Raw genomic sequence first — 25018 nt, 5'->3', positions numbered from 1 at the left:
CACTTTTGTAACCAAGAGAAAAATGAAGTAGACTGTTAGGTAGGCACTAAATCTGCTACATGGAAGATGACAGATTTATTACGTAAAGAAATGCTGCAGATTTCGTGAACTTTATGAAGTTCACTGTGGCTGCAGGGAAAAGAATGAGGTTGTAGGGGACCAAGGCAGGGCCCATGGGTCTAGCAGAAGCAACTCAAGGACCAGTATTTGAAGAATGACTCTAAAGTCCATCTGCAAGAATTAGTGACCATGGAAGACTCCCAAACTTTCCAGTCCATAACCCAACTATGATATTTAACAATTATTATAGTTAAAATAATGAAAGCAGTACAGAAAAGATAAATAGGTCATGGGATCTAGGGCTAAGGGTGCATTGGGCTTTTGGTTCTGACAAGGGTAGCCCCTGGATTTATTTAGTAAAGCTGGTAAGTATACACCAGTCTATCGACAACATAAATTCTGGATGAAGTTAGGGTTTAAGTATATACAGATCAAGCAAGACTACCAGCATGGGATGAAGAAAAGAGAAAAAACAAATGCTAAATAAGCATAGTGATAAAATTACTCAATGAACTGGCAGGGATTAAAGGGTGCTCACAAAATCTGTGGGAGTAGATAAGGGGACATCAAGGTCCTTTGTATTCCTAGTAGCAAATCAAATGGGTTTGTCTTTTCCAGGAGATAGCTTGACAATACAAACCTAACCTTTGAAATGTAGTCTTTTTTGGTTTAGAAACTTAATTCATTAAAGGTTATTTTAAGAAACTACAGCCTCATGGAAATGTAAGTCAATAGCAATGTGTTAAAACAACCAAATTCTCTGTGACAAGAAGAGACAGCTCAATGGTTTTTAGCCCTGGCTGCTATTCCAGAAGATCAGGGTTAAATTCCCAGCACCTACATGGCTACAACTGTTTAATACCTCTAGTCCCAGGGAAACCAACATCCTCTTCTAGCTACCACAGGTATTTAGTACACATAGTGTGCATACATACATGCAGGCAAAACACCCATACACAGAAACATAAATCAAATCTCACAAAATGTCCTGTCAGAGATTAAAAAAAAATACAACTACCTTAATGATCTGAATACTCACAAAAATAGCTTTGTAGGGAAATCAATAATATGGCAATAAGGTGATTCTATTATATATTCGAATGGCAGAGGGAGAAAATTGCAGAGAACTATTGATGGTAATTCTCTCTAGTGTTGGAATTATATTCATTTCCGTGCTGAGGAATTTTCCTGTAATAAATACACTTTCATTCTTTTAGGAAAGCAGGAATTGCATTTTTCTTCATAATGATGCACAAAAGCAATGAAGATCCTGTAGCTAATAGCTCAGGAGGGCCCAGAGAAGATGCACCTGCCCGGAAGAAGCCTGAGCAAGTGCCAGCTACCCAGCCTCTTCTCCCCATTAAGGAGAAAAACTGATGCAGAAAATTCTTTCTAAAGGAAAACTTAAGAAAAGCAAAGAAAATCCTTGGTAAGAAAGACAGCAGTCTTGCTGAATAAATGCATTTTGCACTTCAGCTATGCAGATAATGTAGACACTTAGCCACAGTTTTCCACTGATCCTCACATCATCTCTCCCCTTTCAACAGACCATGTCAAATACTATAATCAGACAAGTTAGCATAAAGAAATGCAGTTCTCTGTTGGATAGGACCATGTCTCACTGGCCTGCAGCCCCATTCAATTTTGTTGTTTTCATGTGAAACCTATCAAGAAATGGCTTTATCTATTCTAACTTTGCAATAAAAACGGCAAACCTTTTCATAATGGTCTAGAAGTGACAGGGAAGGCCCCTTATTTAGGTAAGGCGTAATGTTCTTTTGTGTACACTGACATAATGGTCTTTAAAATAGCGGGTTGGAGGAAGAGCAGACATTCCCCTATTATCAGCACCGCTGTTATTTCTACTCATAAAGATAAGAGGAGTTAAAACCTGAGAATTTTATATCCCTAGTGCCTTCAAAATCAACCACAAATTTAGATTGCACACTTGGTTATGGTGTCAGGATGGTATTTTGTCAGCTTCGTCAAATGACACTTTTAAATGAGAAGTGTTGATATACTAGAGTGGACCAATGTTATTTTTCTGCCATCTACATAATAAAGCTTCAGAATTATGATGCCCATAAAGTTCAACGCCCCATCTTATTGACAGGATAATTAAAAGTCAGGGAGTAAAAGCGACTCTTCTTGTATCTTGCTGTCACTAGCAGAGTGGAAACCAGACCTTGAGGTCACGTGACCTCAAGTGCTAGTTTCCTCTCTTCGGTTTTTCCCAGAAATAAATATCAAAGAACTTATACCTTCAACAATGTATAATGTTCCACCACTCATTTCCTTTCCACCATAATCAAGGGAAGTATTAATTATGCTTAGAATTATTCTCATGTTACAAGGGGGGTTTGGACAATTTACATGACTAGCTTTCCAAGCATAGAGCCCAAGGCTTTAGGCTCCAGGGGCGGAGCTTTGCCTATCAGTAATTAATACTGCTGTAATGTAATTACTGTCGTCCTCCTAGCACAACAGGGCCCTTGCCTTTTTGAACCATCAGCAGCTACAATTACCCAAAAGGAGATAGCAGGAGATTGTATCCACTAACTTTCTGTCATAGAGTAGGGGGGCTCATAAGATTCAAGGCCCCATCTCAAGATTCATAGGACATTAACACTGGAAGGGGAGGAGTTCATTAGGCCACGCCCATTCCTGAATACAAATCACAGTTGCTGGGGGGAGGGGCAGAGAGATCTTCCTTCTCTGTGGTATTGTGCCCTAAACTGCCTATGCTCCTGCCACTAATCTTGGACCCAGGCTCCTGTAAGTTGCCCTCATTGAACTGAATGTTCACCAAGCTACACTTGAGTGGGATCATGTCTTTTGCCCGTCATTGGCTCATTATCTGCAGTGAGATGTGTGTTTACTTCTCTGGGGAAACTTCACACAATAAAAGAACTGATTCATTTTCTGTAGCAACTCTCCAATCAAAAGTACTCGAAGCTGGAAAAGTTTGCAACCGTAAGATGCTCTGACAATCTAACAAAAAGCCTGATGAATCGCAAGCAGGGGAGGAGACTTCTTTTCAGAGACTGTATTGACATGAAGCATAGGCTTTCTATAGGAACTTAAAACTCAACTCTGAAAATCATGAAAGCTTACCACTGCTTGGCTTAGCCAGTAATTCATGAGGGCTCTGATCCACATTACCCTGTGTGTCATTAAGGTCAGGAGGCTCACGGCTTAAGAGAAAATCATCAAGGTAAGCATCTAAGGCGTCAGAGGCAGAGAAATACGGCTTTTCTTTAAACAGGATGGAGCCATCGGCATTAAAGTAGATGGTGCTCATGACCAAAGCTGCTGGAGACCAAGGTGCAGGAGGGGGAAGCAGGTGTTTCTCAACAGACTTTGACGCGGCTTTCTTAAAAGCAGCAGCAATGACCATTCGCCTTTCAGAAAACTCTAAAGACAAAGACAGGCACGCAAGATTTCAGTTAAGTAGGAACAGGTGACCATACTCACGGATCCTTGTGTCTCTCTCATGCACGCTTAGCTTTTATACGTGAAATTCCTATTTCTCCCTCTTTAGATGTTTTGTATACTGACCGAGGAATAGTTTTCTTAGCTATATTTTAGTGTCCATTATGAAATTCAATAATTCCATTAATAAGTCACGGAGGTATTGCTGGCCTTTGTTTTTGGTTTTACAGGGTTGCCTCTGTAGTTCCAGAGTCTTGAGATGTTTTTACTTGCTTTGTTAAAACAAGGAAAGTCTCCCAAATCTTATCTCTGTCTTTTTTTTTCTCTCTCCCTGTATCAGCTCTCACTCCATTGATGGGAGAGGGAAAATAATATATAAGACAAGAAATGAGTAAGAAGAACAGGATCCCTGGGACAAGAGGGATGGCAAAGGGCAGGCATCGGGAAGTGAACAGTGAGGAAGCTCGGAGGGAGAGCATGGGCTCTCTGCCGGATTAAGAGCTGAGCAGCTATGGAGCTCTGCTATACCACCTTAGTCAGTTCCTCTTCACACATCCTGTCTGCAGATGAGGCAATCGCAGGACATGGAGATGGACGTATCCATAGCAACAGGGTAAATAAGCAATGGTCAAGGCTGAACGTTAGACATAGGTCATGAACTTGACCCTAACCACAATGCTAGGACATGGGCACTTGTGTGCTTACCCATGGCCTGTGGCTTCTAAAGGCAGCCCACATGCTGGCTACATTACCTAAAGCTGGCTGCCTAACTTCTATGGGTCTCTAGTTTTCTTAAAATGCTTAGAGTGTTCACTGATGAGGGGGAGGAGTAGGCTGCTCACTGGATAATGATACATATCTAAGTGCTAAGAAGCAAATACTCACTGTTTTAAGCCTTTTGAGATTCAAGTGGGCATGCTATGTTTTCAGAATGTTGCACTTTATGACATCATAATATATCTGAAATTTACCTCTCTAGAATACTTTTAGTTTTCTTAATAAAGCTATATAGAAGTATCAGAGAACCAGGAAATTTTTGATTTACTTTCGTACCCACATGCGCCTGAGCAGACATGAGGTGTTCCTGAAATAGGCACATGGTGGACTCTATAATTCCTAAGATACAGCTGTGGTCCCTGAGCATCTAAGTCCTAGATCAAGAACTTGCCTTGAACAAATATATTTTTGGAAGTGTGTAAAGAACAGAGGGGACAATGAGCTAAGTAGGAAAACAACAGTAAGACCTTTAGCAGGGATTAAACTGAAAGTACTCAGTAATCAAGGATCAGCTTCATGTATTCAGAAACAAGGTGATAATAAAAGCTTTAGTTTTGTGTGTGTGTGTGTGTGTGTGTGTGTGTGTGTGTGTGTGTGTTGGGGGCCAAACTCAGGCCCCTACAAATACTAGGCAAGTTACATATCTAACTTATTTCATGTTAATGACCCAACACCTTATCTGCCTTCTCTGATTGGTCAATAAGAATTAATCATGATTACACAAGAGAGACAGTGGGTAGGTAGCCTGTAGGTTGCAGTTTGGATGGAAGGAGCTTGGGCTAAACTGGAGTCAGTCTTCGGCAGCTCTGTGCCTCTGTTCCCTCTACTATGTGATTCCTTCTTTTTTATTTTAATTTTTATTATTTAGTTAGTTGTTTTTCTGAGATAGGGTTTCTCTGTATAGCCCTTGAACTCATTCTGGTTGTCCTTGAACTCATTCTGTAGACCAGGCTGGCTTCGAACTCAGAAATCCTCCTGCCTCTGCCTCCCAAGTACTGGGATTAAAGGCGTGCGCCACCACTGCCTGGCTGACTCCTTCATTTTAAGTTCTGTTTAATGATGCACAGCTCAGAAGACGCCATGTTTGATCCCTGGCTGTTTGGATGGAGGAAGGCTCTACTTGGAGAATGATACTATAATTCATCTCCTCCTCATTCCTCCACCAATGCCATTTTGATGTCCACATCAGGCTTGCCTCTCCTAAAAGACCTCAGACCTGCTCATGATCCAGCCACTGTCCAGCTCCAGAGGAGCCAGTCTAGACCATAGCCAATGTCAATTTTGCCCAGTGCTCTTCAGCTTGGTAAATATCTTCAATATCATCCCTGCTAAGGCGTGGTCTGCAATAATTGCTGAGGGTGCCCTTTCCTTGGCTTACTGTATTCTGAGCCATTCTGAACCTGCCATGAGTTAACCGACACGATTGCTGGCTACAGGACCCCTTCCCTCTTTACACTCAAACAAATCAAGGGATGGATGAGTTTTGAGTGTCCAGCCTGTGACGGTTGCTCAATAAATGTTTCTTGAGTTGGATTCAGCTAGCATGTTCCATTTTCATGACAAAGCATCCCACGGTGATTACTGCAGCCATGGAAGCACTCTGAAAGATTGAATCCTTTGGGCTCCTTTGTAGCTCCTGAGGAGGAACTGTCTATAGCAATGCATTCAAGCCAAGGATTCCGTCAGAAACTAGCTGAGTACACCTAACTGAAAGTTGATGAGAGTCTGAGGGACCCTCGCCCACACTTGGAATATTTTGCGGGTACGTGTATAGCGAATCTTTGGCACCAAACTATACCATGTGTATCTACAGTTCACAGACTTAAATGTGCTTCAGCAACTACCTAGCAGCATTTTTAAAAATTAGAAAGGAAACTTGACAATTAAAGATTTATAAAACAATCTAAGAAATAAACATGGAAAGCCCATCAGTGGTTCTGAAAATTGAACACCATATATAAACGTAAGTGAATTTTGTGATTTTTTTTTATTGTATTATACTCATGGCAAATGCAAATGGTTTTTCACTATATAGGGTGACAGGGCTGAGCAAAGAGAACACATACTCTTCTGGTTTATAAAGGAAGATCATATTTAATAACAATGAAAAAAAATCAATACATTCCCTAAGTATAAATCAAACTGTGGGGTCTTTAGATACTTCCTTTTGCAATTTCCTGTTTGAAGTTGGTCTGCTTGATTCTCTTCGATAGTGTTTTTAAAGATGTATTCAATCTATAAACTCCTCAGGGTGCACCATCTACTACAGGCAACCTGATGCCTGAGAAATACAGAATTCACCAGTAGGAGGGCAAGGGAAAGCCACTAGCACTAGGTCTCTCTGTCCCTCTTATATTAGGCTACACCAAACTCAGCCAGTAGAGTCCATCAAACCTGTATAGAGAGAAAATTCCAGAGATGTAAACAAAGTTCAGTCTCCCTCTCTCATTCAGTTCAACTGAACACAGAACTGTTGATTCCCAGTGTGTGAGAAACCATGTTAAGGACCATAGAGGGAAACCAGATAGACCAGACATCCTTTCCCTCACCAGGACCCTGGAGCACAGTAGGAAAGATCAAAGCAACACAAAAAATGATACAAGATCATGAGGATGTGGTCCATGGTCAAGAGAGCTTCCTAGAGAGTTCAGAACACAAAGAGAAATGATCACTGGGGAGGACCCGGGGAGAGTCTCACTCTAGGCATTTAAACTAGACCTTAACAAAAAGGTTCAGGCACACAGAAATGGAAGAAATAGTGATGCCAGGAAGAAGAAACATATGGCACTAGAGAGCAAAGCTGCAAATACAATTCTGTACAGACATCAGGTTTCCATGATCATCGCCTAAGGAGAGAAAAATAATACTAAGGGTACTGGAGCATCGTGGTAGGTTTAGAAGTTTAGATTAATTCTATCTTACAGAAAATGAAAAGAGGGCCACAGAAGGTTCAATGAGATCTAGGAGAATATATCCAATGAATAATAGAGGCGACTTATTTTTTCCACCACACCTTACCATATTGTCTTTCTCTATCGTTCTCTAATGAAGCAAGTACAGTGTATCCTGGTTTCCCTTTTTTAATGCCATGATAGGAGACTCCAGACCTCAGTTGGGCTATCTACCTTGCCTGTACAGCTCTCAGAAATCTGCAGTTCATTTTAAACTATTGATAGGATGACCCTCTTGAAGAGACACTTGAGACATCTCCCAATGGGATTTCTTACTAGCCAAAGTCCATCTTTAGCAGTCTTAGCCAGATTTCAGGTACTATTAATGAATATCTGAGATAATCCCCTTAGAAAAGGAAAGATGTTCTTTATTTCACAGGTTTGGATGTTTCAGCCCATAGTTTTCAGGTTCTCGGTTGAAGTTGGAAACCATGATGGAGGATGCCTAACTGAGCCAAGTAGTTCTGCTCACTCATGCCAGGAAGCAAGAAAGAGAAAGACAGGCCCAATGTCCCCTTCAAGGAGATGTCCCAGTGACCTAACTTCTTTTTATTAGGCTATATCTCCAAAGGTTCCATCAAGTCCAATAGCAGCAGAAGCTGAGGTCCAAGCCTTCAATATGAGACTTTGGAAGATTTCCAGTTCCCATACTGTTGCAAATAGTGATGTTGTAGCATGCTTTAGGGAAACAAAAATGCTAGAGTGACATGCTAATCCTGCAGGGTTGTCCAAGGAACTTATTAATCAAATAAAGCTCATTACTAAAGATATGTTATCTTGACTCCGGCAAACTATAGGAAAGTTATGAACTCTCAGAAATTAAACTGTAAACGTGCTGTGGAGTTTGAATTTTGGGGTAGGGGGAGGTGGGACAGGGGTTTCAAGACAGGGTTTCTCTGTGTTTAACAGAGCCATGGCTGTCCTAAACATTAAAGGCATATGCCACCATGCCCAGCTGGTAAATTTTAGTAGAATATTGTCAATGAGAAGCAACTTAAATATTCCTAGTAGAAATGACCTAATGGATGTACTTCACACATTTTCTCTGTGTCCAGATATTGTGACAAGACACATATTCTTTGAAAGACTGTTTACATAGTCTGGTCACAATGATTAGCAGCATCCAAGTTAAGCCCATAGGCTAATCGTAACCGTTAGAGGTGCCAGCACTCTAGAGGCAGAAGCACTCTGAATAGCAAGTTTGAGAGTTTGAGGCTAATTTTGGATATATAGGGCCCTCTGAAAAACAAACAAACAAACAAACAAATAAATAAATAAAATTTTATAAGCAGGAAGAGGGTCAGCAAGATGCTCAATCTGAGTTTGATCCCTAGAACTCATACTGGATGCAAAGTTATCCCATCACACATGTTCACACTCCTCCATAAACATACAACATTAACAGGTAATTTAAAAAACAATAAAGGAATAGAAAACAATGTTTGAAACCCATATGACATTATGGATAAAAGACATTCCCTTGAGATTTTTCTGTGATTAATGGGGAGGTCTATGTGAATGGTGTGGGATGGGAAAAACACGGGAGCTAGCCTGTAGGTTGCAGTTTGGATATGTCATATTTCAGATCAGTCTATTCCAGTGTTGTAGTACACTCTGTTTTAGACCTAACTGGCAGCCTGCTCACTTGAGAACTGAATTCTCCCTTCAGAATGCCCCTCATTTATGCAGTGAATCCTTTTGCAATATTTATCACAAAAGTTAGGAGCCTGGCTCTTGTGCCCTACTGACTGGGTTTAGATCTGACAGTGTGACCTTGGGAAAGCTACTGACCTCTCTGCCCCCAAACTTCCTCATCTCTAAAGCAGCCTTGCTAATAATACCCAACTCATGGAAGTATCCTAAGGATTAAAGGGGCTACTATGTATAAAATGCTTACAACAATGCCTAATAGGTAAGGAAGTGCTCAGCAGGACAAAGCTATGTGTTCATCCTTCTGCCCCCACCCCCCAACAAACATGTACTTCATCAGTTCTAGGGCATCCTATCCTGCCAAATGAAAGGTGGTATTTCATCTTGGGACATATTAAACACAAGAGCAAGGCAGGGAGGGGAGGGAGGGAAGAAGATAGGTGGGGGAGAGAGAGATAGAGAGAGACAGAAAGAGAGAGACAGGGACACGCAGAGAAAATATATCTAGAATTTTATTCATTGTGTCCACTAATCTCCTTAAATTCACATCCCAGAGATGAAAGGATTACTCTAAAGCAGGATCAATACTCGGTTCATTTCACATCCCAGAACTTTCTTTAGAGCCCAGGAAAGCCTGAGGCTGCAGAAGCATCAGCAAAATTTAAATTATTTTGTAAGTCTTAAGCTTCAAGAGTTATTGTGTTCTCCTCCAGGGATCGCGCCTCTCCCTGTGTCATTTTGCTTTTTCCTTAACATTCTCCATTTCTCTTTATTTCTGAGTCAGAATGCTCACGGTCACCATTCTTCTGATGTGGATATGAGCACTTCAGCAAAAATAGCTGCCGGAAGATGTTAAATGATTTCCTTCACTTTAATACACTGTGACTAATTGGGGAAAACAGCAAGCAGCACGTTAGGATTATGTGCGTGCTTGTAGCCACTCATTGGCATTGTGGCATCATACATTAAATAGAATTTTAAAATACTGGGTAATGAGGAGCAAAAGTTCCTTTGCTTGGTGGAAATCTCTATGGACATAGCTTAAGGAAGGACCAAGGGGAATTTGTATCCATTATTTCTAAACTACATGATATCAGCCATTTCTGAATCTACTTTCTTATTAAGGAAAACATAGATTCCCCAAACCCATTTCCTACACTATGCTGTAAGAGTTTTCCTAACAATGGTATCAGTATCTGGAAGTTACTGTGAGAAAAGTTTAAATATAAGGAAACAATAATCTTCCTTTATAACATGTCTACATTTTCTTTACGGCGCTGAAAACTGAACCTAGGGTTTGTGTATGTAGGATAAATATTTCTTTGCAGGCTCTCAGTGACATAGCTCAATGTATCCTGGAGGCCTTGGACTTGTGATCTTTCTGTCTTTGTTTCTGTAACCCCAAAGCTGGGGTTACAGGCATGTGCTAATAGGCTCAGCTTAATGTGTTTAGTTTCATCAATGGGCAGTGTCCATTTCCTGGGAAAGGTGGATGGGTTTTCTTAAGAAATATCAGATGATATGAAGTCAGTCCCTTCTTTGTACAAAGTCCCACAATGGAAACAGTGATATATAGCCAGTGCTTAGTTTCCAGGGAGATTCCAATGCACTGAGGGACAGGAAAATGTGTGTGAAGTAATAGTAAGCACTGAGTATGTCATGCTGGGCTGTTAGTGAACAGAGCCAACAGCAAGTCAACCAGGGGCCATTAGTGTGTGGAAGCTTCGAGTGGCCAGGGTACCTGCCCAGGGGGGACATTTCATGTCCCCCTCCTCCTTGTTGACCAAAGCTGATTTGAAAACCCAAGTTCAGCATTTCCTTTCTAAAATCTGATAGAATAGTTTCCCAGCCCCGAAAGCTCCTGTCTGAGGCTTTCATGCACGTGACAGAAGGACCTAGAGGAGACTTTGAGACAGGCTGCAGGTCTTTCTCTTTAGTCTGAGTCAGAAAGGAGGAATTTCACCTGCCCTACCTGACAGGTGACAGAAGGCACTGACTGTTTTAGCATGAACTCTTCTACTTATGGCCAGATTGAACTTAAAAATTATGATTCATCATTATGTGATAGCTTTACCGTTCTTAGTAATGCCTGGATTTCTTCCTACAGACTTCTGGACCTTAGGTTCTCCATTCTATGTATAATTTTCATCAAATTCTAAATTTTAGAAGAACTTTTAAAAAGTATTTCTTCCAATTGTTAATATTCAATCAATGTAATTACTACTTCATTAGAACCTTATATACATTCATTCATATTTGAGAAAAACAAAAACAAAACTAGGCCTGTTATAAGCTCTAGGTGCCCTTCTAAGCCCAACTGCTCCTTTGTAGACTACTGAGGTGTTGCTGTGCATGCCCCACACCATGAGAGCATCATTTAAGTATTAATTTGGGAAATATATACCACAAGTCATCCAAAGCATTTGATCAGCAATCCTCACTCAACATGACTTAGTGTAGTGAACGTTTCATCCTAAACCTGCCCCTCCTTCAGGTGCTCATGATACCTATATGTGGCAAGTAAGGATTTCTGTCACTGTTTGAAGCTATAGAGGCGAAGTGACCAATGATGTCCCCTCATTTAGGAAGAAGGTACTCACTGTAGGAATGTGTGGGATCTGCCATGAAACCTATCCAGGAGAATCTCCTGCCTGAGCTGTCAATAGAATCTGATGGAATTCAGTCATTCTGCTTGTGAAGGCTGTGGTTTGAGTGCACACCGAAATCCAGCTGTCATGCTAAGCACTGAACCACAAAAACTTCTAGGGTAACCATGGGGACACAGCTACACTTAAGTGCAGGACAAACATCTTTAGCAACAAAACTCTGAGGTGAAGTGTATGGCATTGGACAGACTGGGCAGATGAAACCTCTGTGCTCAGCACCAGAGAAATCCCCAGGCTACTGAGTGTGCATAGGCCCAGAAAAAGCCAACTGGAGAAGCCCTTCTCATGAAGACACTGATGAAGGGCAGTGCAGGGACTAGTCTGTAGGAACAGTGAAAATAATCTACCACAGTCATGTCTTTGCATTCTTATTTACATTAACTATTTTAAACCTTGTGATTGGGAACATGGAGAAAACATGGGACATCTAAATATTCATCCCTGGGACATCAAAAGTATATATATGGTACAACCTCAAGGTGTGTGCATATGTTGTCAAGATTATAACAGTTCTTTCAAAGAAAAAAATGTTGCAGCTGTATATCCAGATTAACTCATTCTATACCCATTTCCTCTTCTACATGAGGTTAAGCAGGATTTTCAACTAATCATGCAATAGGATTTTGTATTTTATACTCATTGGGAGGTATTCATAGCATATGGTACTGTTCTGTGTGTTTTGAAATCATGTCATTTTGCATATTTGTTTATTTTTTTAGAGTTTGGACTAGATACAATTAAAAAATTATATATGTAATTTATATGTCTGTATGTATATTTATGCATCATATGTGTGCTTGATACCCAGGGGGGCCAGCAGAAGGTGTCACATTTCCTGAGAACAGAGTTACAGATCATTGTAAGGTGCCCCATGGATGCTGGGAATGAAATCCAGGTCCTCTGGAAGAGTACTCAGTGTTCTTAACCACTGGGCCATCTCTGCCTCCAGTGCTTCATTTTAACAAGTTATGAAGAATAGTTTTTTGTTGTTGTTTGTTTGGTTTTTTTGTTTTTGTTTTTTTTCGAGACAGGGTTTTTCTGAGTAGCCTTGGCTGTCCTGGAACTCACTCTGTCAACCAGGTTGGCCTCGAACTCAGAAATCTACCTGCCTCTGCCTCCCAAGCGCTAGGGAGGCGTATGCCACCACCACCTGGCTTGAAGAGTAGTTTTAATTTCACAATAAAATTAAGAGCGAAATAGAGAGATTTCCTTTCCACTCCTTGCCCCTCAACACTCACAGCCTCCTCCAGTACCAACACCCCTCTCCAGAGACATGCATTTCTTACAATTGATAAGGCCTGAGGATGCATCCCTATACCCCACAGATAGATGTGAGTCTAGAATTGTGGGTATTGATTCAAAGCCCAGAAACAAAGGGAGAAGCTGGCTGAATCAAAAGCTCTTTTCTTCTATAGAACATACCACAAAGAGTGGAAAACTGGGAACAACTGGTAACATTTGAACTACGAGCAAATTTTGTTAAGCAATAGATATTTATTCTTCTATTTTAAAATTTGGATACTTCTTATGCAACATAGGACTCCTGGGTCTTATTGAGAAATCCAAGTATCTAGTAATGCCTGGCTTGTATTTCAGCCTGGGAAGATGTGAGGGAACGCAGCTTTAGCCTCCTCCAGAGAGGCAGCTTGTCACCTCTCTTCCTACTGCAACATTGACCCCAGGACCAATAAATTGTTACTGTGAACTTTTGTTGCACAGCTCTTTGACACAGGTGCTTTGTTTGACACAGGGACATGCTTCATTATAGCCAGCCTCTAAGATGGAAGGGGACATGGTAAGAATGACTTGGAAGGCCCAGGGAGTGTTAGATGCAAAACTGTAGAGAACATATTGATCTGAAAGCTTGATGGCTGCCCATTTAAAGGTTTAACATGCAAATTTTCATGTCTAGGCCAAGACTCTCTCGACTGCAGAGACAGGACCTAGGTATTTATTAAATAAGCAATGGATGTCTGGCCCCTGTGAGCATTTCTGTTTGTATGCAAACCTCTTCTGACAACACTTTCAGAAAAGCAATATTTACCTGACTTTCAAGATGGGGACTTATTCTTCAGCTTTTTGGCATTCAGTTCATGCAGTTTTCATCCCTATGAAAAAAAAAAAAAAAACCCTCTCTAGACACCTGGAGACCTTCCTAATCTCCATTTGCTGTTAGACGACTCAACAGGACCAGAGCCAACTCTGGCAGAACTTATTATGTACGCACATAATGCTTCAGAAGTTGACAGTAGTTTGCCTTTGATTTAAATAAGAAAGAATAGATAGGGTTCATTCTAACTTGAACGCTGGCTCTTCTATAGAGAATTAATCAAAGAGCAGATTTGCTTCACTAAACTGTTCCTATTAATGATACCAGTCAGCTCTCTGAATGATTCTTTCTCCATCAAGGATCATTTATCAGAAAGGGTTCTCCAAGAAGGGTGATGGTAAGAAGTACCTTCAGTCTGGGCTGTGGTCCTTAGGTAAAGCCACCCCTAGGCTTTAGGAAGACACCCAAGTGTGGTTGAACACCTTCCGTCTTTTTGAGAGAAGGCTGAAGATTTGGTTCTTGAATCTCACAGCCAGTTACAATGTAGCAGGGCTGTTGTGATGGTTTGTATATGCTTGGCCCAGAGAGAGGCACTATTAGGAGATGTGGCCCTGTTGGAGAGGGTGTGGCCTTGTTGGAGTAGGTGTGTCACTGTGGGCGTTTGCTTAAGACCCTCACCCTTAGCTGCCTGGAAGTCAGTCTTCCACTAGCACCCTTCAAATGAGGATGTAGAACTCTCAGCTCCATCTGCACCTTGCCTGCCTGGATGCTGCCATGCTCTCACCTGGATGATAATGGACTGAACCTCTGAACCTGTAAGCCAGCCCCAATTAAATGTTGCCCTTATAAGAGTTGCCTTGGTCATGGTGTCTGTCTACAGCAGTAAAACCCTGAGACAGAAGTGCTTGTGTCCCAAATGATGACTTCTAGCTAAGCTTTGTCCCAATATTCTGCTCAAAAGAAGCAGACCCTCCTTGATCTTTTGTGCTAGTAGGTTGTCTTCATTAAGGAAGATGGTGCTTGAACATGTTTAGTAAGACTTAAAAGTGCAGGGCGGTGGTGGCGCACGCCTTTAATCCCAGTGCTTGGGAGGCAGAGGCAGGTGGATTTCTGAGTTCGAGGCCAGCCTGGTCTACAGAGTGAGTTCCAGGACAGCCAGGGCTACAAAAGAAACTCTGTCCTGGAAAACAAAACAAAACAAAACAAAACAAAAAAAGGCTTAAAAGTGCAGAAATGACTGTCATTGGGAAAAGATCGCATGCCTCATGTTTATGTGAGTTTAGATGGCACATTTTGACCTACAAAGGGCTTCTGTCTCACATTTTACAGATTTTCCTCAGTATCCAGCATATGTCAGAGTCTCTTGAAAATGAGGGTAAGATAAATTATTCAAGGCAGCATACCTGTGTCTTCAGTGTCTTCATGGTAGTAAGAGAGAAACTGCAAACTCTACTCTGAAAGGTCTAAAACCCTTTAAGAATGTAATGTTAATGTTGCCAATCCAGAAACACAAGAGATACTTTAAATTACAATAAACAGTTTACATTCCTCACTGTGAGGAGGTAGCTCCTTCCTGATAAACCTGCTGAGAGGAAACCTTGAGAGGAAACCTTGAGCTTAACTTGATTGTACACAGTTGTTTCAGTGGTTAGTAAACAATATATATAATGAAGAACGTTTACCCAATTACATGCTAATGCAAAGTACAAAGAAATCAATGAGATCAATGTAAACCATGCAGGAGACGCTCAGGACCACTGTTCCAGCTAACAGGCCCTGGGATGAGGGCTCTCTACAGCTAGGAACCATGTATGTACGTGTGAGTGTATCTCATAAGAAAAGAAGAGTAATAGATTAATTTGCTGTCTTAGGTTCCCACCTTTTGGGAATATTTCAGGGATGTCTACATCTGTGCACAGAAAAAAAAAATCAACTTCAAGTCTCCCAGAAAGGAAGAGCTCCTGGCCTCCCAGCTTTGCTCACACTCCTGGACTCCCAGCCTCAGTCACACCGCTGATCCCCACCCCTAGCCTCACTTACACAGCTGACCACATCCTCAGCCCTGCTCACACTGCTGGCCCCCCTGGCTCGCTCACACTGTTGGTTCCCCCAGCCTTGCTGGCCTCCCAGCCTGGCTCTGCACCACTGCACCACACCCCTACCCCTCAAGCCTCGCTCACACAGCTCTCATATCAACCCAGATGCTCATACCATGCCATGCCTGTTTACTTGCTTTTGCATGTGCTCTGCAGAGAACACTCTTCCCCTAGCTGTGCCCTAGCTACACAGATGCCTCTCAGTTGTGATCGTGTCAGAGCAGGTCCCTGACTACTCCATCTCAATTCAGCTTCCTCTTCACTCTGTTACCCCCACGACTCCTTTCTGGTTTTGAGTAACCTTGAGAGCTTGTTTCCCTTAATATCGCTTGCCTTCCTTGTACATTCGAAAAGAGCTGGCCCAGATGCCAGGATGGTGTCTGCTTTATCTGTTTCGGTGTAAGCCTCCTCAGTTCAGAGTTTGATTTCACCCACAGTAGCAGGAGCTCAGTGAATACGTGAAAACCAATAAATGAAGCCGTCGTCATGTATTTTAAAAAAAATAGTTTGTTACTACTTCCTACCACATGGAGTATTGAACAGCTACATCTCCACCTGAATGTGGCACACTGTGACACATCTTGAGGCTGTATCATATCTGCTCCATCTTGGAAGCTATATAAAGAGAACACATGCAACAATCTCCATACAGATTTTAATTTAACATCAAGAACAAATACACCACAATGTAACAGAACGGCATTTTTCCCTTCAATGAGTTCTCCATCCGGACAGTGTTTCTAGTGTGTTTTTGCAGCAGGGATATTTAAAAAAATATACTCTTTGAAACATTTGATTTTGCATCACATACCCACAAGAGGCTCAGTAACTATTAACTCCTGGTGAATTGTTGTCTTGCAATTCTGTATACCTTTCTAGTGGAAAAGAAAAAGAAGTCCTACCATGCTTTCAGACCAGAAAAAAAAAACTGATCTTATACACTGTAAATTCCATAGATATATCTCAGGCTCACATACAGGTTGTACATACAAAATAAGCAAAGGATTGTTTTCTATTAAAATGATTCTGTTTGCTGTACCCAGGCAGCAATCAAAACAAATCAATGCTGATGCTTCTCTAGAGAGGAAAATGGAACTATTTCTCCTTCTCTGTAATCCTCATGGCAATGTCTAAGCTGCATGAGATGCAACTGTCTCGGCATAAATATTCTCTAGGAAACTGTTCGCCACCTTTGAAGTTAGAGGATCGACTCAGTATTAGCATTAGAATTTTCATAATCTATCATTAAGTCGTCTTTACTTGGCTATTCAGATAACAAATCTATCTCATAACAATAGCTAAATATTACATAGTATAATCAATAACACAATATAACTATTTCCTACTATGATGATGTACCTTTATATTCAAATGAATGACACTATATAGATACTAAAAAAAAAAAATCTATCAACTGGCTCACATTATGTTCCATCCACTCATTCAATGTTCAATGCTGTCTATAATACAGGGAAAATGATTTAGCCTGTAATTGACATGTTAAGCTAAGAAATTATCCAACAGCTAATGAATTCCTATCATTAGCTATTATTAATCTACGACCTATTATTAAAAAATAGATTGCATGGTTAATACAATATTATATGTATTATATAATAAAGTTAATAGTATTGCAATTGCAATGTTTGTTTACAAAGCAATTTCATGTAAGCATGACTCATGAACCATCACAGTGAACTGTTACAGCCTGCTGCCTCAAATGGTGACCTCTGCTGACAGAGGGCAGGCAGGCAGGCAGGCAGGCAGGCAGGCAGGCAGGCAGGCAAACCCATAGTGCTTGCCTTTGGTTTTTGAAGGCATATGCAAAGGCAAAGCTAAGCCATTTGTTTGGTTATCAATTCGATTCCATTTAAGTAGCTACATATATGATGATGATCTGTTATACAATAGGTGTTACAGATATGATCCATAAGCAAGAACAGTGGCTAGTTAAGTATGTTGAAATTAAATATTTGTGCAGAGCATCTAATAAACTTGTGTGTATATATGTGTACACATAGGGAAACACCCAGCATATGCATTCACACACACACACACACACACACATTTATCATATAAGTACAAATGAATATGGTACATTATTATAAATATATGAACTCTCTACCATATAAGTCATGTCACATGCTAAATATTTGTAAACATTCAAGTTGGTAAATATTCAATATAGACAATTATATCAACAACTTTTAGGAACGTGAATACTTAATATAGTGGTAGGCAGTGGTATTCTTAGAGACATTAAAAATATACCCAACTCCATAGCTAATACATGTAAAGATTGAATAATGCTTTAGTAAATTACTCCTGTGTGATAATGGGAAGGCAGACTTATCAGAGTAGGAAGCTCCAGGAAAGTTCTTCACACTGACTGCTGCCCCAGAGGTTTCAGTCCTGGTGAAGGGCTTTGCTCAAGTCAAATTCCTAATGAAAAAGGCCAAGTTTTTGCAAAAGTGAAATTAGTAAAATGTGTTCTTCACAGAAGAGGTGATTACACTTTAAAATAGCAAGAAAAGATGGAAGGAAGGAAGGAAGGAAGGAAGACCCATAGTCATGGAGGGAGGGAAGAAGAGACAAAGGGAGGGAGAGAGGAAGGGAGGCAGGAAGGAGGGAGGATGGGGAGAAAGGAGGTAGGAAAGAGCCAGTGAGGGAGGGGGAGAGGGAGAGTGGGAAGGAGGGAGGAGGAGAGGGAGGGAGAGAGAGAGGAAATGCAGGGAAGAGCCTGAAAACCAGGTTCTGTGGAAATGAGACCTGTGTCAAAATTTGTGATGACCAGAAAAGAAACAGAACTAAAAGAGACCATGCTTCCTGATATTTCCACTTTCACCTAAAGGAGCCTTAACTGGGAAAATTCAGTATAATCTTTCTCTAAATCTCAGAGTGCCTTCCATTGAACATGTATTTTGTACTGGGGATTTCTCTAGAAAGACAGGACAATTAATTGACTTATGTATTTTCTTTCTTCCCTAAACTAGCATGCCTTGGAGTTCCCACTAGCTTTACCCAGGGCTTGGCTGAAGGACTATCTCACATCTTCACAATAGCCTTTATTCTATTTCCATTGTCAGAAATTCAGTTTTCTTTCCATCTCTGTTCTTAAGATATTTTAAGTAAAATGACTGTTCACTCTATATGCATTCTTTGTAACTTAGCACAGCCATCCTAAGATGTCATGATCAGAGCCAGCTGAAAATTTTCAGTCAGCAAAGGTTCTAGCCACAGCCATGATACTTTGGTTTTGGTTTCACAGGAGTAAAGATGCAACTGTCCCCATCCCAGGTTCAACAACACAGCTCAGCTCTCTTACTCTATGCTACCCTTACTTCTATGTTTGTAGACTGACACCAACCATCCTCGGGAGAATTAACACAAATCATAAGTTGAAACACATTTAGCATCCCATGGTTCAAAGGAGGGCCTTGGCTTGATAAAGGGCAGGACTTATTCCATTCAATTTGATATTTTAGACATTCTGTGTAGCCAGAGCTGCTGGGTATCTGCCTTCTTGGTGCTCTGAACCTACAGTCTGTAGCCTTCCTCCCTCGCTTTGCTTCTTTCTCTTGAGCATCCTTCCCTAGTTTTCCACCCAGGGATGCCCAGCATCTTCCCAGTACAGAAGATGTCACTGACAACCGTTCCACTTCAAGGGTGATTGGAGGATCCCATTTGTTTGTGGGAGCAGGGATTCTAGTGAGTTTCTGCATATAACTTTTTGCTGCCGTGTGAAGAGGCTGACTCGATGTTAGAACTTCTCAAGGAGGACATAGGGACATGCTTTCCTCAGATGATTAAATAAATTATTTCATGCTATGCTTCCTAGACTCTGTCAGATAACAACCTGAAAAGATTTCTCTGGCTGGTGTGTGTGTGTCTGAGTATATGCATACATGCATATGTCTGGTGATTTTGCTTTCTTTATTATTTTTGTTATTATTATATGTAATCTAGTTTGTTAGCTTTTTTGTATGACTGGGTTTTTTGTTGTTGTTGTTTTGTTTTTGTTTTTTATATGAAGAGAGAAAGAAAGAAGTCATGGAGTTGGGAGATAGAGATCATCTGGGAGGAGATGGAGATGGTGATAGCATGATCAGAATATAGTGTATAGAAAATTTTTTTCAATGAAAATGAAAACAAAAATTCTCTTACTGGGGCTAAAAGCTTGGTTTTGAAAGGCAAGGAATGAGCCCTACAAGCCAGGCTACCTGAGCTTGACTCCCCAGAACCCTCAAAGGTAGGAAAGAATCGATTCCACAAAATAAATCTTTGACCACTCTACATATACTATGGCAGATATACATACATATCACATACACACATACACACAAAATATTTTTAAAACTATCTTAAGTATTGAAGGAAGAGCTCATAAAAATTCCTCATTCTACGAGAGTAATTGAGATTCTGTCCCCTATTTCTTCATAAAAACAGAATGGTCAGTCTGAGTCACTCAACCTAATATCTCGCATTAACGAACCTCTGTTGATTACTGCTCTCCCTTACCACGCCGAGAAAAGGTAAGGGATATTGTGTTCATTGATCCTTTTTGCCTTTGGTTCTACAGACAGGACTGTCTCAGAGTGAAGCTGTAAGACCTTGGGCTGAAGCCGAGGCTATTAATGCTTTTTCAAAAGGTGCACCTTAATGCTCCTGTCAGGGCCAGTGAGGAGGAGAACGCTTGTTAGACAGATCAAATTCTAAGTGGTGGAGCACCCCTCCTGTTCACCTTCATGAAGACAGCAGGAAAGTCTTTTGAAATCAATTAGAATAAAGCGCCCCCAGGCTCCACTAAACTGAAAGTTATCTATCATCGATGCCAGGATCTCACTATCAGAACGTATTGATTAATCATTGCCCTAAAGACCTCAGACACAGACTGACTATAGAAATGTTAATATTTGACAACATCCTTTGATATATCAATGAAACATTGAACGTTTCCTGAAATTCTCCTCACTCATTTGGGTGGGTGTGCCAAGCAATGAGCTTTGTTAGGCAGGCTTTTCTGGGAGGAGTTGATTGCAAAGGGTAAATGAAGGGTTGTCTATGTCTTTCATAATTTCAGTAGTTAGGGGTGATCGCTGACCTTTAAATGCTACAGAGTCAAATCATCTCCATTGTGATTCATGGAAAAGAACGGGATTGGGAACAAACTTGAAATGATTGGATAGATTCAAGTGCAGAGCCCCACACTGTGGAGGCATATGTCATGTGGAGGGAGTATAATTTATGGGCAGACATCCACATCCCTTGTAGATGTGTGTGGGAGGGTTCTCTGTCTAGGAAAGAATTTGTCAGACTTCTACATTTTTTTTTTTTTTTTGGTAATGGCACACTTTGCCTTTTACACGTGTTGGATCTAAAGCACACAAGTCTAAATTTATACACAGTACCAGAGAGCGCTGCCACTAGAGGCGATTCACAAAATTTAATTGTGAATTTTCCATCTCTCAGGTCTTGCCAAGTGCATATCTGAAAAGTTTGTCGTGTGGGAGCTACTGGGCAGGATCTGCTAATGACTGGCACCTTTATTTTCCAGGAGTTCTGACATATATGGAGGTACACTAATGGTGTGTAAAGTCTGGCTTCTCTAAATATAGTTGGGACTATTTGGAAAATAGTCCAGCCACCAAATAAATTTAAGAACATGGCAGGTCAAATGAAATTAATCAGCTTTATTTCCTATTTAACTTCTATGTACCTTTAATATGCTAATATACTTTGCCTCTACATAACAAAGTATGCAATTTGTTATGTATTCCAAGATAAGTTACAAAGCTCATTTTTGACTGAGGGACTAGTAGCTTTTGGCAGAATTAGTTTTAGGCAGAGCAGAGAATAGAGGATGCTGGGACAGAGCCCCAGAAATCAATACACCAGACTCTACTCATGCACTTGGAGGAAAGGTGCTGTCACCAGGTTTAGAAGGGACAAAAGCCTTGAGAGATCTCTGGCAGAGTGGCCTTAGGCCACTTCTCCAGGTGGGAGGTTAGGCTGTTGAGCTGGGACTAGAGGTAACTGAGCAACTGAAGCTGAGGGCAGATTGAGAGGTGCTGAGCTAAGAGTATTGGGAAAGGCATGCTAGCTGTTAGAGAGATTAGTAGTGGCCAGCCATTGAACCAAGAAGGCAGGTTGAGATTGAGCAATGTGTGTGTCTGTGTTTTTCATCCTTGGATTCAATATTCTCTGGGCAGGGGCCTGGTAGCGCAGTCTGCCTGTAGCTTATAGCAGGCAGCAAAAACTACCCACAACATCTGTGATGTCATGATTACAGCATCCTGCACACAGGGCAGAAGTACTAGTGGTCACCCTCCCTTGTAGAATTCGTTACTGGGCAATGATGATCTCTCGTGGTTTTTAAATGGGGAATGAGGCCAAAAACTCAATGAGAAGGCAGGAGTAAAAGCCCAGTGGGTAAACATGCTTGCCACCAAGCTTGACAACCTGAGTTCTAGCTCTGAGACCTACATGGTGGAAGGAGACATCCAAACCCTGTAAGATGTCCTCTGACTTACACACACACACACACACACACACACACACACACACACAGAGTGTAGTAAGTTTTTAAAACAAACATCATAAAAGCACCCTACCTGATGCACACTGGCTGCGGGGACTCAAATTTAAACCCAAGACCATGACAAACATATTTGGGCAACCTGAAAACTTTTGCCTGAATAATGTTTTATCCTCTCTTTTTTTTTTATTTTTTATTTTTTATAATTGGGTATCTTGATGCTCAACTCCCTTATCAGTAGAACTGGGTTAATAAGCTTCATCTTAATAAACCTGGGAGAGAATATGAGGTGTGAAGATTTAATTGAGACAAATAAGATGGAAGGAATATTCAATTTGGCACCTCAGTGGTGGCAGGCCTTAGGGGCATGGAGGCTTTTGTTCCTGGCAGAGATCAGGCTTTTTACCGTCTGCATTTTTATCTTGAATGTTAACGGCATGCAGGAGTAAAGATGGATGTTCCTTCTTGTCTCTTTCTCCCCTGTTCCTATTCCTCAATAGGAAAATTCTTTACTATTTCATTTTTCAAACTTTTGAAAGATTTTAAAATGAACGCTATCATTTATCCATTTTCAATTGTGTTTATCCCTAATCTACAAGGGAGAAAACTATTTCATTTATGTAATCTCTCTATTCTGGTAGGTATAAGATCTTCTATTAGCTTTGTTTATAAAATTGAAATAAGAACCCAATGTCTTATTTATTTATGTATTTATTCATTATTTTTGTTTTGTTCTGTTGCTGGGGAGTCAGGCTGACTGTAGTCCAGGTTAGTCTTGAACTTCTTCCTGCTCTATTTCTTTTGCCTCCATTCCCAATTGCTAGCATCACAGGTGAGCACTGCCATGCAATGCCTGGCTTCATAAGGACCACTTTTATTTAAACTTTCGACTTAAAAGTATCTTTTGATTTAAACAGAGTTTACACATGCAAAAGCACACAGACCAAGAGTAAACAATTGAAGGAACTGTCATTTGGTATACATGTATGCATACTCTCTCTCTCTCTCTCTCTCTCTCTCTCTCTCTCTCTATATATATATATATATATATGTGTGTGTGTGTGTGTGTGTGTGTGTGTGTGTGTGTATACATGTATATATGCATATATATGCATATACATATATGTGTATATACATATGTATATATACACATATATAATACATGTGTATTTATGTGTGCATATATATATACACACATGTGTATATATATATATATACACGTATCCAGTCACACAAATCAGATTATGAAGCACATGAGGGCCTGTACCCCTTAAACCTCCCTCTCATCTCCTCAGTAACTATTCCGACTTATATTCTTACAAATTGATGTCTTTGGATCTAAACTAAATCATATGGATTTTTTTTAGCTTCCTTGACACAATATTATATTTCAGACACATCCATTTACTGCATGTAGAAGTAATGCTTTCTTTCTAATTCTATACAGCATCCCATTTAAGGTAATGATGTTTTTTATTGATTCTTACAAACAAGAAAAGGTAACGGATAAACTCATACATAAAAACAACAGCAAGACAAAAGAGTTAAACCATATGAAGAAAAAGTAGTGAGGATGGGTTACAGTGCCTGAGTTTCTTGATCAGTCCTTCTTTAGAAGGGCAGGCAGGGTCTAGGGCAGGCCACAGGTAGCAATGTAAGCAGGATGTATATTTACCTGTCCATCACAGACTGTGCTAGAACAGATGTTTTCCAGAAAGCTTTGCTCAGGGAGTCACTATGACGGAAGACTCACAAAGACTCGTGAATTTCTGAGATTGTCCTATAATGGAGCGTGATGATGTCCTAAAATAGATGGCGCTTAACTTCCCAATCTGCTCCTACCTTCAAAATCAGACCCAGGATTCTGCCCCTGCCCCTGCCTCTGCTTCTCTGCTTCTCTGCTTCTCTGCCTCTCTGCCTCTGCCCCATCCCCACCTCACTGCTGCCCTGCCCCCACCCCACGCCTTGGCCTCTGCATGCCCTCTTTGCCCCGCCCCTGCCTGCAAGCCTCTGTTTCACTTTGTAGCTTGGTTGTGGCTCCATTGCTAAATCCGACTTTCCAGGTCATTTTTCTTATGTTCTCTCTGGGCTGTAACTTTGGCCTTGGGTTACCTGCTTTCTATCTTCCAAAAACTTTTGAAAAATCTCTGGATACCATTTTCCTTATAGTTTTAGAAGCAGCCTTCCCCTTTTACATTGTTTGGGAGGTAACATAAGCAAATGTTTGTGGTCAGTGTGTACACCTTTGGCTGTTAACTCTTGTACAGATTTTACAATTGGGGAGGTGGGCATTTAAATCACACAAATAAGTAGCATACCAATAAAATAAACATTAGGATATCAGGAATTAATCACTCGTGGGAACTGATTTAATTCTGGGAATTTATAACTGAATTTTCACAGTTTACGAACCAAATTCATCAACAGACCACTTAGAAGGCAAAGGCATTAAATGAAGTTGACTTTTGATCTGCACAAGTCACCTTGCTCAGTAGAACAGAAAACACTCAATTCAATCAGAAACTCTGTGGGGCCCTAAATGTTCCTCAGGCTGAAGTCAATTGGGAATTCTGTCATGCAGAATTTAACAATAGTTTGTCCTTCAGTCTCCAGCTTCCTGGTGTTCCTGGCCTCCTGCCAGAACCTTCCTCCAGACAGCTCGGGCAGACTGGGAGAGGAGGAGGGGAGAAGGAGGGCAAGAAACGCCCAGCTAGTTAAAGGGGAAATTAGTAGGTGTAAGGAGATGCACAGTCACGTGATCCTTGAGGACTTGCTTCCTCCAGTGGTTAAAAACACCCTGA

At 40.9% G+C, this 25018-nt stretch overlaps 1 protein-coding gene across 20 annotated transcripts in view; it reads right to left on the bottom strand.

Annotated features, from left to right (window-relative positions):
* Grip1 (glutamate receptor interacting protein 1) overlaps positions 1–25018 on the bottom strand; it is a 648195-nt gene that overhangs the window by 236363 nt on the left and 386814 nt on the right. For 8 of the 20 annotated variants that reach the window (XR_004112745.1, XR_004112746.1, XM_031349325.1 and 5 more), the window contains exon 1: positions 3175–3474. The exons of 11 other annotated variants lie outside the window; for them this stretch is intronic. Coding sequence is in view for 6 of the 9 variants with exons in the window: in XM_031349325.1 (XP_031205185.1) it covers positions 3175–3457 (283 nt within the window). In the remaining 3 variants the exon portion in view is untranslated. Of the gene's footprint in view, positions 1–3174; positions 3475–4377; positions 4395–25018 lie in introns of those variants that run through there. One more of the 20 variants, XM_031349342.1, reaches the window with a different exon arrangement.

Source organism: Mastomys coucha, unplaced genomic scaffold (assembly GCF_008632895.1).
Source record: "Mastomys coucha isolate ucsf_1 unplaced genomic scaffold, UCSF_Mcou_1 pScaffold4, whole genome shotgun sequence".
Classification (NCBI taxonomy): domain Eukaryota; kingdom Metazoa; phylum Chordata; class Mammalia; order Rodentia; family Muridae; genus Mastomys; species Mastomys coucha.
Note: the sequence above shows the minus strand (reverse complement) of the source record. Positions and strands in the feature narration are given on the sequence as shown.